We start from the raw sequence: 13,444 nt of genomic DNA on the forward strand, positions 1-13,444 counted from the left end.
CACAGGAGGGGACACCTGATCTCCCCAGGCCCCCAGGAGAATCCCTGTCCCCTCAAAGACCCTCCCCACACTTGTTCCCAACAAAGCAGAAGGTAACAGAGCATCCAAACCCTCTCCCAGAGCTCCTTCCACCCCAGACTCCCATGCAGGGGGTGGATCTGGGGCAAATGGACACATCCAGGGGTTCCAGCTGTTCCTCCCCCTGCCACTCCCTGATCCTTCCCAAACTCATGACACAAAACCACAATTTACACTGCACTCTGATGGGGTTTTCTTGTATTTTTTAAAACCCCAATACCTTTTTTCTTTAGAACAAAAACTCACTCTGGAGTTGCCAGCTCTCCCCAGTTTGCTGGTGCCTCCTCCTCTGCCCAAAAAAAAAACCACAGTAGGTGCAGCCTGATGCTTATTTCAGGGAGGGGAGAGGTGGAAACCTCACCTGAGTCATCCAAATTCACTTGAAAGAAAAGAGCAGGAACACCTTGAATAATAGCATCCCTTTATTTGCTGACACCATTACAAAAACTGATTACATTAGCAACCAAAAAAAAAAAAGGGGAAAAAAAAAAAAAAAAGGAGTGTTTGTTTACTTGAGGTTGAAGTCAGAGGCAGCTAATCCCAAAAATGTAATTAAGTTAAACAGTGTACAACATCAGTATTAAAATGTCATTTCCCATCGGTGACTTTACCACATTGGAGTTTTCTGAACAAGTTTTATTGAGCAAAATAAGATAAAAGATTATGTGTTTACTGTCTCTCCAGGAATGTAAAGGTCTAATTATCCAAACAGGTTTGTTTTTATTATAAAACTAAACTCTGGAGGTGTCTAGAGAGTTGGTTTTCTTCTTTAAATCAGTAGTCTAACAAGGATTAGAAAAGACAAAACTCTGTTCAGTGATTCTGACAAAGTAGAAAGGGTGAAAACATAAATAAGGCTTTAATTTGGCAAAATATAATACAATGCCTTCTGCCATCCTCAAATGAACGATTCCCCCGTGACTTCACTCTGCAAGAGAAACACAAATCACAGGTCAGAGGAGCAGCCTCCCGAGGGAAAAGCCAAGCCCCCACCTGCATTTCCTCGGTGCCAGCTCACCAGGAAGGCCAGGGGAAGGAGCCTGGGTGGTGGAGGCTGAGCAGGAACAGCCTCCCAGGGCAGAGGCCAAAGTGCAGCAGCACCCCCCTCCCACCTGAGCACCCAGGTGCCCTCCTGCAGCTCTGCTGGCCCCAAGTTACAGAGGCAGGAGCATAAAAAGCACCTGAATCAGGAATGCAACAAGTCCCCATCCTCAGCAGATGAAAGGGAGCTCTGACACACCTTATTCAGTGCTGCCTCCCAAAAAAAATTCAGACCCAAATCTGCATCAGCTTCCTTAAAAGGTTCAGTGTCCTGAGCTTATCCAGCCTTCAGCTAACTCTGGGTCATTTAACTTTATCAGCACAAAGGTCCAGGTTTCCAAGCTGGCTGTGTACTCAAATTAAAGCCTTGTCCACGTGTCTGTGACTGCATGAAGAGCTCATGCCAGGCTGATGCTTCAGACACCCAACAGCCAGGCCCTGCTGGCAGCTCAGTGAATGCTCAGGGGGTTATTTTAAATCCTCCATCCCAAAGCAATCAGAGCATGGAAGTGCAGGCAGTTTGCTGGTGGAGCAAATAAAGAGGAAAAAAGGCACAGGAGAACAAAACTTGGGGCAACCAAGTGGCAGGAAGGGAGGGGAGGAATTGCATGCCTACAGGGGAACAGGGGGACTCAAGATCAGTCTCAGGTAATTCTCGTGTTCATCCAGAGAGGAACAAATCCAGTGCCTACCAAAAGCTTTTTATGATTTGCATGTGGAATTTGGATCAGTATTAGGAAAAGATTCCTCACTGAAAGTGTTATCAGGGACATTAGAACAGGGCAGTGATGGAATCTCCATCCCTGGATTTAAAAGCCTGGATGTGGATGTGGAGCCTGGGGACAAGGTCAGTGTTGGCCTTGACAGAGCTGGGGGAATGGCTGGACTCAGTCTTGGAAAGCTTTTCCAACCTTAATAATTCACTGATTCTGTGATCTGATTCTAAAAAAACTCATATTCTGACAGGAGACTTGTTAATTTGAACAAAGTCCCACCAGGACACACCAGTGACCTTCCCAACAGCTGAACTGGGGGGGCCACTGTCCACACCCACCTGGCTGTAGTGTCCTCATCCCTTTGACAGCATTTGGCTTATTGACATGAGCAGCTTCTTGAGATGACCCACATCCTGGGTAAGATTCACCACCACATTTCGCCTTTTATCACTCAATTCCTGGAAGAAGGAAAAAAAAAGGAAATCATTAAAAACTCATTTACAATCTAATTACCAAGAAAGCCTAGAATTAGATCCTCTGTATAAAATTACAACCCATGGTGCAGATGGGAACAATTCTTGTCAGTCACAGGGTTTATGGAGAAAAGGTTCAAAGTCAAGGAGTTCTTTCCTGTTCCAAGAATCACCTGCACATCCAACTCCTACCCTCCCCTGCCTAGAACTCCAGCATTCCCTGTTTCCAGGAATTGTGCTGATATCCACAGCTGATCCAATCTCAAAGGTTATTTCCCCCACCAGCCTGGTTGAATCCCCCACAGATGTGGTTTGTAACACGGGAACGACTTCTGGCCCCACAGCAAAACTCCTGGACCACCAAGGCCTGGGTGTGACTGAGGTTTTGTGGGATGGTGCCCTCAGCAGTGCCCAATACCCCAGCCCAAAGCAGCTCCAGCTGTGAAACAGCATTTGGAACAGCTGCCTGGAGAGCCACAGCCTTCCCCAGCCACAGCCACCCCATGGATTCACCCTCTGCTCCAAAGCCCTGGGAAATTCCCACTTGCCAGCAACACCTGGACTTGGATGAGGGCTTCACAAATCACTCCAAGCACCAGAAAACACAGAGAAAAGGGAAAATGAAAGCTACCACAAGCAAGAAAGTTTCCTGTGATGAAATGAAAATGCTGTGCTTGTGTTTAAATAAATGCCTTTTATTTTTTTCCCTAGGAATCCGACAGTTTATTAATCAGGAAGTGTCACAGCTGAAGATGGACTCTCCCCCTCCTGCCTGTCAGCCTTGCTGGGCTAACAGTGCTGTGTAATCCCTGTTTTATTGCCTTTATTGATTAACTCCTCCAGAGATGCACAGAGCACTCCACACCTAACACACACCTTCCTTATTCAGCTCAGAGCACAGACATGCAGATCACCTGCAGGAGAGCTTTTCCTTGAAATTTAACAGCTAAAAATAAGCAACTCTGCCATGGTGTCAGCAGTGCAGAAGTACCAAATCCTGCACAGGAGCACAGAGGGGTCTGCAGGCGCTCAGCATCCGTCAGCCCCACTCTGGTGTTACCCACAGAACGAGACTGATGCATAATGGGGGTGAAAATCTCTCCCCAGAGCTCCAGGGAAATTAGAGGGAGTTCAGAGAGGGCCATTTTCCCTGCTCCCATTTGGCTGGAAATGCAGAATGAGCAGTAAATCAAACTCAAGCACCTGCACCATTACAGGAACGACTCTGAGCTCAGACAAGAGAACAAAATCTACAGCAAAGCTCTTACTCCTGTGCAACTGGTAAACATTTTTCTACTGTAAAAAAAGCCATTGGGATCTGTATTAAGGTAGCCTTAACCTGTTTTACCCTTATTAAAGTAGAAAATCTGGTCTGTCAAGGCTGAGACTTGGCTTAGCAGTCTCATACAGACTGATGGAAGCGGAAAGGCAATTAAAGCCCAGTAGATGAATTAATCCAGCACTGACCAGCAGTGAGGCTGCCTGGGCAGCAGCACAGAACCAGCAGGAGCAAGGAACGAGTCCTCCAGCCCACTCCCAGCCTGGTTCCCTCTCTGGGAACAGCTCCTCCCTCATTTACTGCATCTCCCTTCTGTTTTGTGACCTCACTAATCTCAGGCAGTGTTCACTCATGAATTACAGACATCCCCAATCCTCCTGGGGACAATCCTGACTAAATCCCAATGGATTTGGGCTCAGCACAGACCTCCTGCAGCTCCTGCTAACCCAGGAGTGCACAGCTGCCTTACACAGCCACTCCTGAGCCCCAGACCTGTGCTCTCTGTGACTCAGGGGAAAAGAGGGGAAAATTAGGTCAAATATACAGAAAAAATCCTTCCCTGTGGAAGGAAGCTCAGGAGCCCTAGCACAGGTTACCCAGAGGAGCTGTGGCTGCCCCATCCCTGGAAGTGCTCCAGGCCAGGTTGGACAGGGCTTGGAGAAACCTGGGCTAGTGGAAGGTGTCCCTGCCATGGCAGGTAGAACTGGATGGTCCTTAAGGTCCCTTCCAACCCAAACCATTCCAGGATTCTATGACTCCACTTCTTTGGGACATGAGGATGAAGAGAGGAAGAGGATGGTAGTGGGGAAGCCCCTGTGATTTCAGGCCCAGCAGCTAAAGCAGGAGCTGAACCTGCACAGATTCCCCTCTGCTGTTTCACACATATGGCATTCCCAGTTTCCAGTGATGGAGTGCTCTGCACTGGGATTTGGGGGGAAAAGCACATTAGATTTCACATAAGCCTCAAAATAAGCTCAGTGCCTAAGCAAGCTGCTGAATATAAATGACTTCCTTAAAGCACACTAAAAAGCCCCCTTTAGTCATCAGCTGGTCCCCTAAGTGACAAAGCAGCTGATTAGAAACCCCAAATGTTCTATTTTTAAATAGAAAGAAAAGGAGTTTAAAGAAAACACTCTGAGTTGTGTTTGAGGGTTTATGCATGTATCATTTCTCAATTTTGTGGGTTGGTTCCAGCACCCAGAAGGAACAAATATGTTCATTTTCAAGCATGTGTTTTCAGGTCCTTCATTTAAAAAAAAAAAAAAAAAAAAGAGGCACTGTTGCTAGGTGGAAGTGGTTGGAAGACTTTCTTTTTTGATCTCAGAGCTATTTTCAGCTGGGTTTTTAGGCTTCTGGGGAGACAGATTCCTTTTCTCCCCTCAAAAAGAGGAAAAAATAAAAAAGGCAGCAGAAAAGGCTTGGAGAAAAGATAATGTTCTAATTCCAGCCTCTGCCAATGGCTACCTGTCAAGAGTGCTGCTTAGACAATTAATGTATTTTTACTAATGAAAGCTTAATTGCAGGTTTATTAGGACTGTTTTTCCACACTCCTCTTTAGAATAAAGCCATGGATATTCTGGCAGAAACCTGGGCTCCACGATTTGCAGTAAGAATAGAGCAGTGTGAGAGCCAGAGGGGTTTTGTGAGTTTTTAGGCAAAGGAGTGGGTTTGGGGCACCACAGGACACATCTCCTGCCAGCCCAGCTCAGGAGGGCTGAGCAGAGCCACCCTCTCAGCCCTCCTCAGCAGGAATGCCAGGGCTGATGGCATCGCTGTCCCCATGTACCACCAGGGACAAGCACAGAGAGAGCTGGGCATTGGTTTCAGGGGAGTTTTTCCCCAGCCTGCTGCAGACAGGGACACACAGCACCTGACTGGCACCACAAATCCCTGGCCTCACCCTGGGAACACAGGGAGGGCTCAGCAGCTCTCCCTTCCTGCAGGAATCAGCTCCCAGGGTTGACACATCTCAAGTCTCACAGTGCAGGGGTCCATCAGCACCCATGACTGATTAGCCTGGGAAAGCCATTTCATTCCTGCTAATGACCACAAAAAAGGCTTTTCTGTAGCTCTCCTCAGAGGACCCTGAGCTTCTTCTTGCAGCTGATGAAGCCACTTAGGTTCAGCAGCTAAAAGGAGTTGATATAAATCACTTGTCCTATCAGCAAGTGCTCCTCTCCCCTTCAAACAACAGCGGTTCCCTCCACTCTGTCCCTCAGAAGAAAATGGGTAATGAGTTTCACTGACACCAGTGAGCTGGGAGAGAATCTCCCACAGCCTTCCCCTTCCCAGCTGCCTTCTGGAAAGCTGTGCCAGGGCTGGTGTGTTTTTCCAGGGATGGAAACAGCCAGTGACAAAGCCCCAGCCCAAGCCTCTGTGCAGGTGGTGTCTTTAGGGTGACACTCTGAGTACCAGCTCCACAGCCAAGCGTGCAAACAGCCACCCACAGGCTCAGGGGAGTCAGCTGCAAGTGTGAGAAACTGCCCACCCCACTGCAGACCCTCAAGCTGCAATTCCATTGCTGGAGGATACAGGAACACCAGCAGAGTCACCCACCCACAGCACTCAGGGCTGCTCCCTACTGAAGCTCATCTTAGCAAGATTTTGCTGCTGGGCCACATCAAGCTCCACACAAATTCCCAGGAGCCAGGACCAGCTGAAATCGAGGTCTGGCTCTTGGCCACAGCTGCAGAGGAGCAGAAGGAACCAAGTTCTGGCAAGAGAATCTCTGCCTGTTACAGGTTGTGCAAGACTGCCTTTCTTTGGCATTACTGATGTCAGCAAGGGCCAACCCAACAGTGTTTTCAGCTCACTTAGTCATCAGCAGAGTTAGTTTCAGCTTTCCTTTTCCCTTCTTGAATGGACAAGTCTGGGGATCTCCCCACTTTTGTCCAAACTGAAACAAAAAGTTATCAAAATCCCAGAATCTCTCCCCTCCCTCCTTGTTAATCTGAGCCACAGGAAGGAGGTCACAACCCAGACAGCAGCAAAATTCCCAGTCAATCCTTGACACCCTGGCAAGCTGTAGCACCAGAATCTTCATTCCCAATCACCCACCAGCAGCAAACATCCTGTTCCTTTGCTGGACCTCACTCCCCAGAGTGGCCACTTTGAGATTTGTGTGGCCCCTGAACAGGAGCTCCAGGAAACACTCACCGAGTCTGTGCAAACGTCGCTGTTTTCAATAACATTGGCATCCCCAAAAACCTTCCCAATTTCTCTCTCCAGAGCTGCCAAGGACTCCTGGGCCTGTAAGGGAGAGATGTCATAAAAGGAAAAGGCAGGAAAGGGAAGACACAATTAGTAAGCCCCCATCTCCCTGAGAGCACCAGAGACACAGGAAATCACTGCTCAGGAGGAAATCTGTTTTATGCCAGACTTGCTCCAGGGACCAACCCATTTGCCAAGACTGACATGTCTCCTCACAATCAGCATGTTGCATGTCAGCCTGTCTGCACCTGAGAGCAATCCTACAGGGGAGCTTTAACAGTCTCACATCAAGTTATTAGGTAAAAATCATGCAGTAAATTTCACAAGAGCAGGAGTGCTGATCTCCAAAATCCTAATCCCAGCTCTGTATTTATGTAGGATATACGATGAACCAGACACCAGCACAGCTGGCTTTGTATGTCAATAACATAACTGTCCAGAACAAAATGTTTTAAATTCTTCATTAAAGCATTTCCTTTAGCTTCTCACCTCCTCCAGGGCTTTTATGATCATCTATCCCTGTCCAGGACCAGATATGCTCCCCCAACAGCATTACCCACTCCAATCCTGGAAGAACTCGGCCCCATTTGCTTGCTGTGCTGAAGGAACAAGGTGTTGCAGGGTCTGGAGCCAGAGCCCAGCCACTCCACAGGCTTTTCCTGTCTCCATTTATTAATTCTCCCATGACAGCTTTTGTTTCTGGAGTGACAGACAGCACTGAGACCTCTCTCATGTTTCAAGATTTTCCACTCCACCCCATCTTGTAAGAGCAGTCATTGAGGACAAGCACAGGAAACCCACCTGCTTGTCCCATCACATTTGCACAGATTTAACTTTTAGGATTTGCAGTCTCCTGGGTTACAGTGGATATGGCACCATGTGCAAAAGGGCAGATGCTTTGTAAACCAGCTTGCAACCCTCTGCCATTTGAGACTGGATTTAAAAGCCTCAGGCTGCAGTGTGGGTGGAGGGCTGTGGGACAGGCTTTTTGTTAGGCTGGGTTTTCTTTTAAATAAAGAATTATTTGTCAGCCCTAAATCACCACTTGTTCCTACTGGCATAAAATTATCATGAACAGGGGAGTCTTTCAAGAAGGATGATTAAACAGAGCTTTTATTTGCAGTTTTATCATTTCTGCAGACGTGCAGGTAGAGCTCTTACAGTCCCAGCCCGTGGAGCAGGACACCCCAGCAGGCAGATCAAATCAAGTTCCTTCAAACCATCATTTCCAGCACTGCAAAACTACAGACATTGAGGGGTTTTGCTAACATTTCTATGTGCAACTGCTAAGGGTCTCTGCTTACCTTGGGCAAGTCACCAGCTACCTTTTCTCTCTCGTTCTGATCAACTTTGAGCTTTGACAATGTTTCATTTAGCTGCGTTTTCAGCTGCAAAACAATAACAAAGCAAATCAGTTTCCTTCACACACACAGAGCTCATCTGTCTGTCCCAGGGATTAACCCAGTGCACATGGACTGCAAAGGGAGTAAGATTTACTAACAATTACTGCACACATGGGATTAGTTGACATGTATGATGAGGTCTACAAAGACAGTCAAGGAAGAGAGACTCCATCTGTAAAGATAAAGGTAAAGAATGGAAACTACAGAAGACAAAAACGTGGTTGGCATTGGCTTCCTTATGAGTGGTTTCAACTTTGCAACTCCATTCCAGGAGGAGCATCAGCCTCTCCAGCATCCTTGCCACGGGAGTCAGCCCAGATTCCAACTTAATTCACAGCAAATATGCAAAAATGAGGATTGTCATCTTCCTAGAGCAGGCTAAACAGTCTCTCTACTGCTGAATAAACTAAAAAGCTCTACTTGTCATCTTAATAGAGCACCACTTACTACAACTATGTTGACTTAACCAGTCTGTTAATGGCACATCAAGGCATGAATCACTGACAGGGGGATATTAAGCTGTCGATTGTGTTTAGATTCAATCCAAAAAAGTGAAACTATTTCAGTCAAGAGGGATGAATACTTCCTACTGGCTGCAGTCAGTACTTAAACCGCAGCCTTCCAAAGGATACACAGTTTTTTAAAGGGTATTTTGATTGCTCTTCAACACAGCACACAGAACCAGCCACAGCACTTGAGGCCTGAGCCTCAAACAGAAGTGCTAACAAGGAACTCGAGTGCCAATTTTGTTGGATTTGTGTCTCTGAAGTGTGCTGTGCTAATGTTCACTATTCCTGCTGTCAATCTTCCTGGGAGCCAGCAGGAGATTAAAGGAGGGAACAATGGGCTACTCAGAGCCCTCAATTCTCACTGACTCCAAACCTACACATTTCATTTGTCTCACCCCTTGGATGGATTCCCCCTCTGGAGCACCTGTGCTGGTGAATGCTGGGCTTATACATTTTGGGGAAGCTCCTCTGCAGTTTCAGGTTCTCCATGCTCACCTCTTAAATAGTGGGGAACCCATTCTGAAATCCTATCATTTGTATTCCTCAGCCTCCTGCAAAAGCCACTCACACACGCTCAGGACAGCTCTCCTGAGCCAGCTGCACAGAGGTGGCTGTTTAACACATCCTCACACTCCCAGCAGCACATTGCACCCAAGCTGCCCTAGCAGGGAGCTCAGCTTTTTAAGCTTTTGTTGTGCACTGAAGTAATAAACTGCTGTCTCAAAGAGGCTGGTGTTTACTGATCAACTCCAAGATACGCATTCAATTCCCATCTCCCTTGCTTTCAGAATGAAAGGCTTTGCTTGCTGAGGCTGGTGTACCATTAACTTCAGCAGATTGTTACTGTGGTGGTGGTGATTTTTCTAAATCAACTCTTTCAACCCAGTTACATCAGTGGCAGTAGCTTGGTTGTCCCATCATCCCACAGACACAGTGACAGAGACAACCCTCCCCAATTCTGGCTCAAAAGCAGGAAAGCACTGGCCAAACACAAGCAGAGGAAGGCTCTGACTGCTCCTGCAACCTTAAAAAACAGGTCACTGAAACAAGTGAGAAGGGAAAGGGGTCAAAATAGAAAACCATGCATCCTTAGGTCTATCCTGTTAATCCAAGTCCTTCTTGAGAAAGCTGCTGTAGGAGCATTATTGGCTGGAAGCATTTCTAGCCAAACACTCTGTAACACATGCAAGCACCAAGCCAGCACAGCCATTCAGCCACAGCAGGGTGTCAGCAGCTGAATGGCTGAATACTCTGAATTAATCTAACTTTGGGTCTGGCCAATTTCTGTTCATACACAGCAGGATGGAAAAGGCTCTGCACAGTTCACAGCACTGCTGCATCCTCAAAAGCTCTGGGAAAAGAAAACCCCACCAGAGAATAATCTTCCAGTTAAAGCAATGAGAGCACCACTTTTGTTGCTCCAAGGACATTACATGTGCTGCTCCATATGCCTGCACTGCAAATCTTCTCAAGAAGTTTCAGGAACGAAAGTCTTACAGACTTCGGGAAAAAGTCTTTAAGAACCAGACATGCTATTGTTAGGAGCAGAGAAAAGAGACAAATTGTAAAAGTCAGACTACATAAATGATTTCAATGGACAAAAATATCAAGCTGAAGAGGTTAGCAGAACAGACAGGATTTGAAATAAGTCTCCGCTTCATACGTATGCTGGGAGCCTCGTTTGTGCCCAACGGAGAACAAGCTTCTTACCAAATTTAACTCTTCATTCTGTCTTACTGCTTCAGAATATGAATCATCAAGTTTTTTCTGCAATTCAGTCAAGAGATCTTTGAGCTGAAATGAAGTTTAGAGTTTTAGGATTTGTCTCCTTAGGATGCCTGTTCTCTTCTGCTCAGTTATTAGTGTGCTGCTCTACCCTAAGGTCACAAGCATACAAACTCCTCAGCCACAGGGGCTAAGCACTAGGTTAGTTTGCCAGCCAACTGGTAACCAAAAGGAAAAAAAAAAAAAAATACAGCTTGGACAATTATGTTTACCTCTCTGACTTCTGAAACATAAGTAGATCGTTCTATTTCTGCCTTTTCTAGTTCACTTTCCAAATGTTCTCTCTCTTTTTTAAGCTAGAAACAGAAAAACAGAGTTAAAAACAGATGTGCTCAGTGCTTTCTTTACAGTATCATTTGCTTGATTTATAATTGGCTGTAAATTTCTATCAAATATTCCATGATGTTTAGAGAGCATTTCAAACCCAGTGATTGCACAGTGCAGATTTAAACCTCAAAAATAAGATAAAAAGAGAAAGAATCAAGCTCATGATTGTCAACAAGCAGTGAACTGCCCAGTCTCACAAGAAAGAGCCCCAGTGGGTGAGTACAGAAGTAAAAACCAGAACAACTTTCCAGCTTCACTGCCTTCTCAAAACACTGCCCCAAAGGCTTGGGTTAAAGTGAGAAGTTCAGATTTATAGCACAAGCCTAAATGGTGTTCCAACAACATGAAGCTTCAAAGACAAGAAGAAAAAACCACCTGCACGTACAGTTTCAACTTCTTTGTTTTCTTCCTTTAACCTCTCCACCTCGTGCTGCAAAGAAGTGACCACAGAATGCATCTGCAGTTTGGGGGAAAAATAAAGATATTTAGTTGGGTTGGTCTGAGACAAACTCTGTATAAATACACAAGACTGTAGAAACGATCTAAGAATATTAAGGATGAAATCAGAGTGGCTGAATAAAATAAGATGTTCACTCAAATAATTCAATATACTGATTCTACACCATTCCTATCTATTCTAAGCCCAAGTTCTCTGACATATTTAGAGCCCACATGCCTGAAAGATTTGGAACATAAGCACTAATCCAGTTGTCCATTAGCCACTGTAAGGAACATATCCTTCCCAGACTGGGAATAGCCACCATCCACATACCCAAAACCAGCATTTTTAGCCTTATTTGGGGCTGTGTAAGTGCAGCAGATGGCAGCACATCTATAGTTCGAGATCTGATGGCCTTTACAAGCCCCTCAAACAAGATTTTTATAAATCATCTGTTTGCTGCCAGGCTCACACACTGGCACTCAAATCTACTAAGCAGAGATACTTTAGAAACTAGTTTTCCAAAAAGCAGTTTGACCTAGTTTAATTCCAGATTAAGAAAGGAACATAAAAGCCTTTTCTCTTCCCACTTTTGCTAGCAACAGAGCCTTCCAAAAAGGAAAGCTTTTCAGGCAATTTCAAGTGTAATTAGTTGACCAAAATGGATTGAACACTACTTTAACAGCTTTCAAAAAACTGTTATGATTCTATGATACTTCAATTTTAGCACAAAGAGTCCATATCTGTTCACAAATATACTTGTAAAAAAAACCAATGTGCTCAATAAAAACAGAGTGCAAGTTACCATGATCAGAAAAATATATTATTCCTGAGCACATTAATGAGACACTTGTATATTCAATCTTTGGCTTCCTATCCCATCAGCATTATTATTATTACTTAGTATTTGCTTCCTGCAGCACCTGCAATGGATTCCCCATCCCTGGCAGTGTCCAAGGCCAGGTTGGATGGGGCTTGGAGCAACCTGGGATAGGGGAAGGTGCTCCTGTCATGGCAGGGGGTGGAACTGGATGAGCTTTAAGGCCCCTTCCAACCCAAACCATTCTGGGATTCTGTGACTGTGACACAAATTTATCATAATGCTCAAAGACTTTATACCTGTGCTGTTCATTTTTTTTGCTTCTGCAAAAATGGCAACAGAAATAGTGATACAAGTCTAAAGATCTCAACAAATCCCCCATTTCTCAGTCTCTTTCGTGGAAATACATCCCTTCAAAAATGAAAACCCAGCCTTCATATGAAGCTAAGTATCAGAGCACCAAAATACCACTGAGATGAGGAATCATTCCTATTATACTTTTGCAAGCTTCACCTTTTTCATCCCCTGGTCATGCAAACATCAAACCAGGCAGCCAGGGCTGTTCCACACCTGCCTTCACAGAGCTCAGACACCCTCTCTGACTTCAAGAGAACCTGCCTGGCTGCTGAGGAAAAAAAACACAACTTCAGAAATACCTGTTTAAGTTCCTTCTGTGATTCTTCAACTTTTATCTTCCATTTGCTTTCTTCCTCTTCCACACTCCTCTGTAGCCTTTGTAAAATCCCCTCCTAAGAAGAGAGAGGGATTTGAAAGCTCAGAGCAGAAGAAAGGCAGCTGGAACATCACAGAGGTGACCAGGCATCCCACTTACTGTCTCTGCCAGAACAGATTTGTATTTCTCACACTCCAGCTGCAGCAGGATGTGCATTTCCTCAGCCTCCTTCAACTTCTGCTCCATAGCCTGGCAAAGGAGGAAAGGGACCACAAGAGTCACATCTCAGTGGATGGATTTCAGTTCTATTCATCTTATTTCAACAAGCTGATATCACTCCTGGGCAGGTCTGTGTCTTTCCAAGCCAAGAAAAGACACCAGCAAGTGCAGTGCACACCTACAACTCTCAATACCCAACCACAAACTTCTGAGTTACTGAAAAAGAACCACTACTTAAAAAGAGAATGGGGATTTTCAATTTCATGTGCTCACAATTTCACAAGGTACTTATCAAAGATGCAAATACATGTCTGTAAATATCTAAACAGCAGGTTGCCCAGAGAAGCTGTGGCTGACTCATCTCTGGAAGTTTTTAAGCCCAGGCTGGATGAGGCTTGAAGCAACCTGGGATAGTGAGTGGCATCCCTGGCCAAAGCAGGGAGTGGGAACTGGATGATCTTTAACCCAAGCC

At 45.5% G+C, this 13,444-nt stretch overlaps 1 protein-coding gene across 50 annotated transcripts in view; it reads right to left on the reverse strand.

The window, feature by feature from the left end:
* Positions 1–487: 487 nt before the first annotated feature.
* The window catches only part of KTN1 (kinectin 1), a 74,953-nt gene continuing 61,996 nt past the window's right edge, over positions 488–13,444 (reverse strand). For 26 of the 50 annotated variants that reach the window (XM_086895470.1, XM_086895450.1, XM_086895488.1 and 23 more), the window contains 9 exons: positions 12,913–13,002; positions 12,737–12,829; positions 11,207–11,278; positions 10,707–10,790; positions 10,420–10,503; positions 8,102–8,185; positions 6,744–6,836; positions 2,174–2,293; positions 488–1,006 (listed from right to left, as the gene is read on the reverse strand). In XM_086895470.1, the coding sequence (XP_086751596.1) occupies positions 2,189–2,293; positions 6,744–6,836; positions 8,102–8,185; positions 10,420–10,503; positions 10,707–10,790; positions 11,207–11,278; positions 12,737–12,829; positions 12,913–13,002 (705 nt within the window). In that variant the 3' untranslated portion in view covers positions 488–1,006; positions 2,174–2,188. The remainder of the gene's footprint in view (positions 1,007–2,173; positions 2,294–6,743; positions 6,837–8,101; positions 8,186–10,419; positions 10,504–10,706; positions 10,791–11,206; positions 11,279–12,736; positions 12,830–12,912; positions 13,003–13,444) is intronic. The other 24 variants (XM_086895495.1, XM_086895486.1, XM_086895468.1 and 21 more) reach the window with 2 other exon arrangements.

Source organism: Cyanistes caeruleus, chromosome 6 (assembly GCF_971803275.1).
Source record: "Cyanistes caeruleus chromosome 6, bCyaCae1.hap1.1, whole genome shotgun sequence".
Taxonomy (NCBI): domain Eukaryota; kingdom Metazoa; phylum Chordata; class Aves; order Passeriformes; family Paridae; genus Cyanistes; species Cyanistes caeruleus.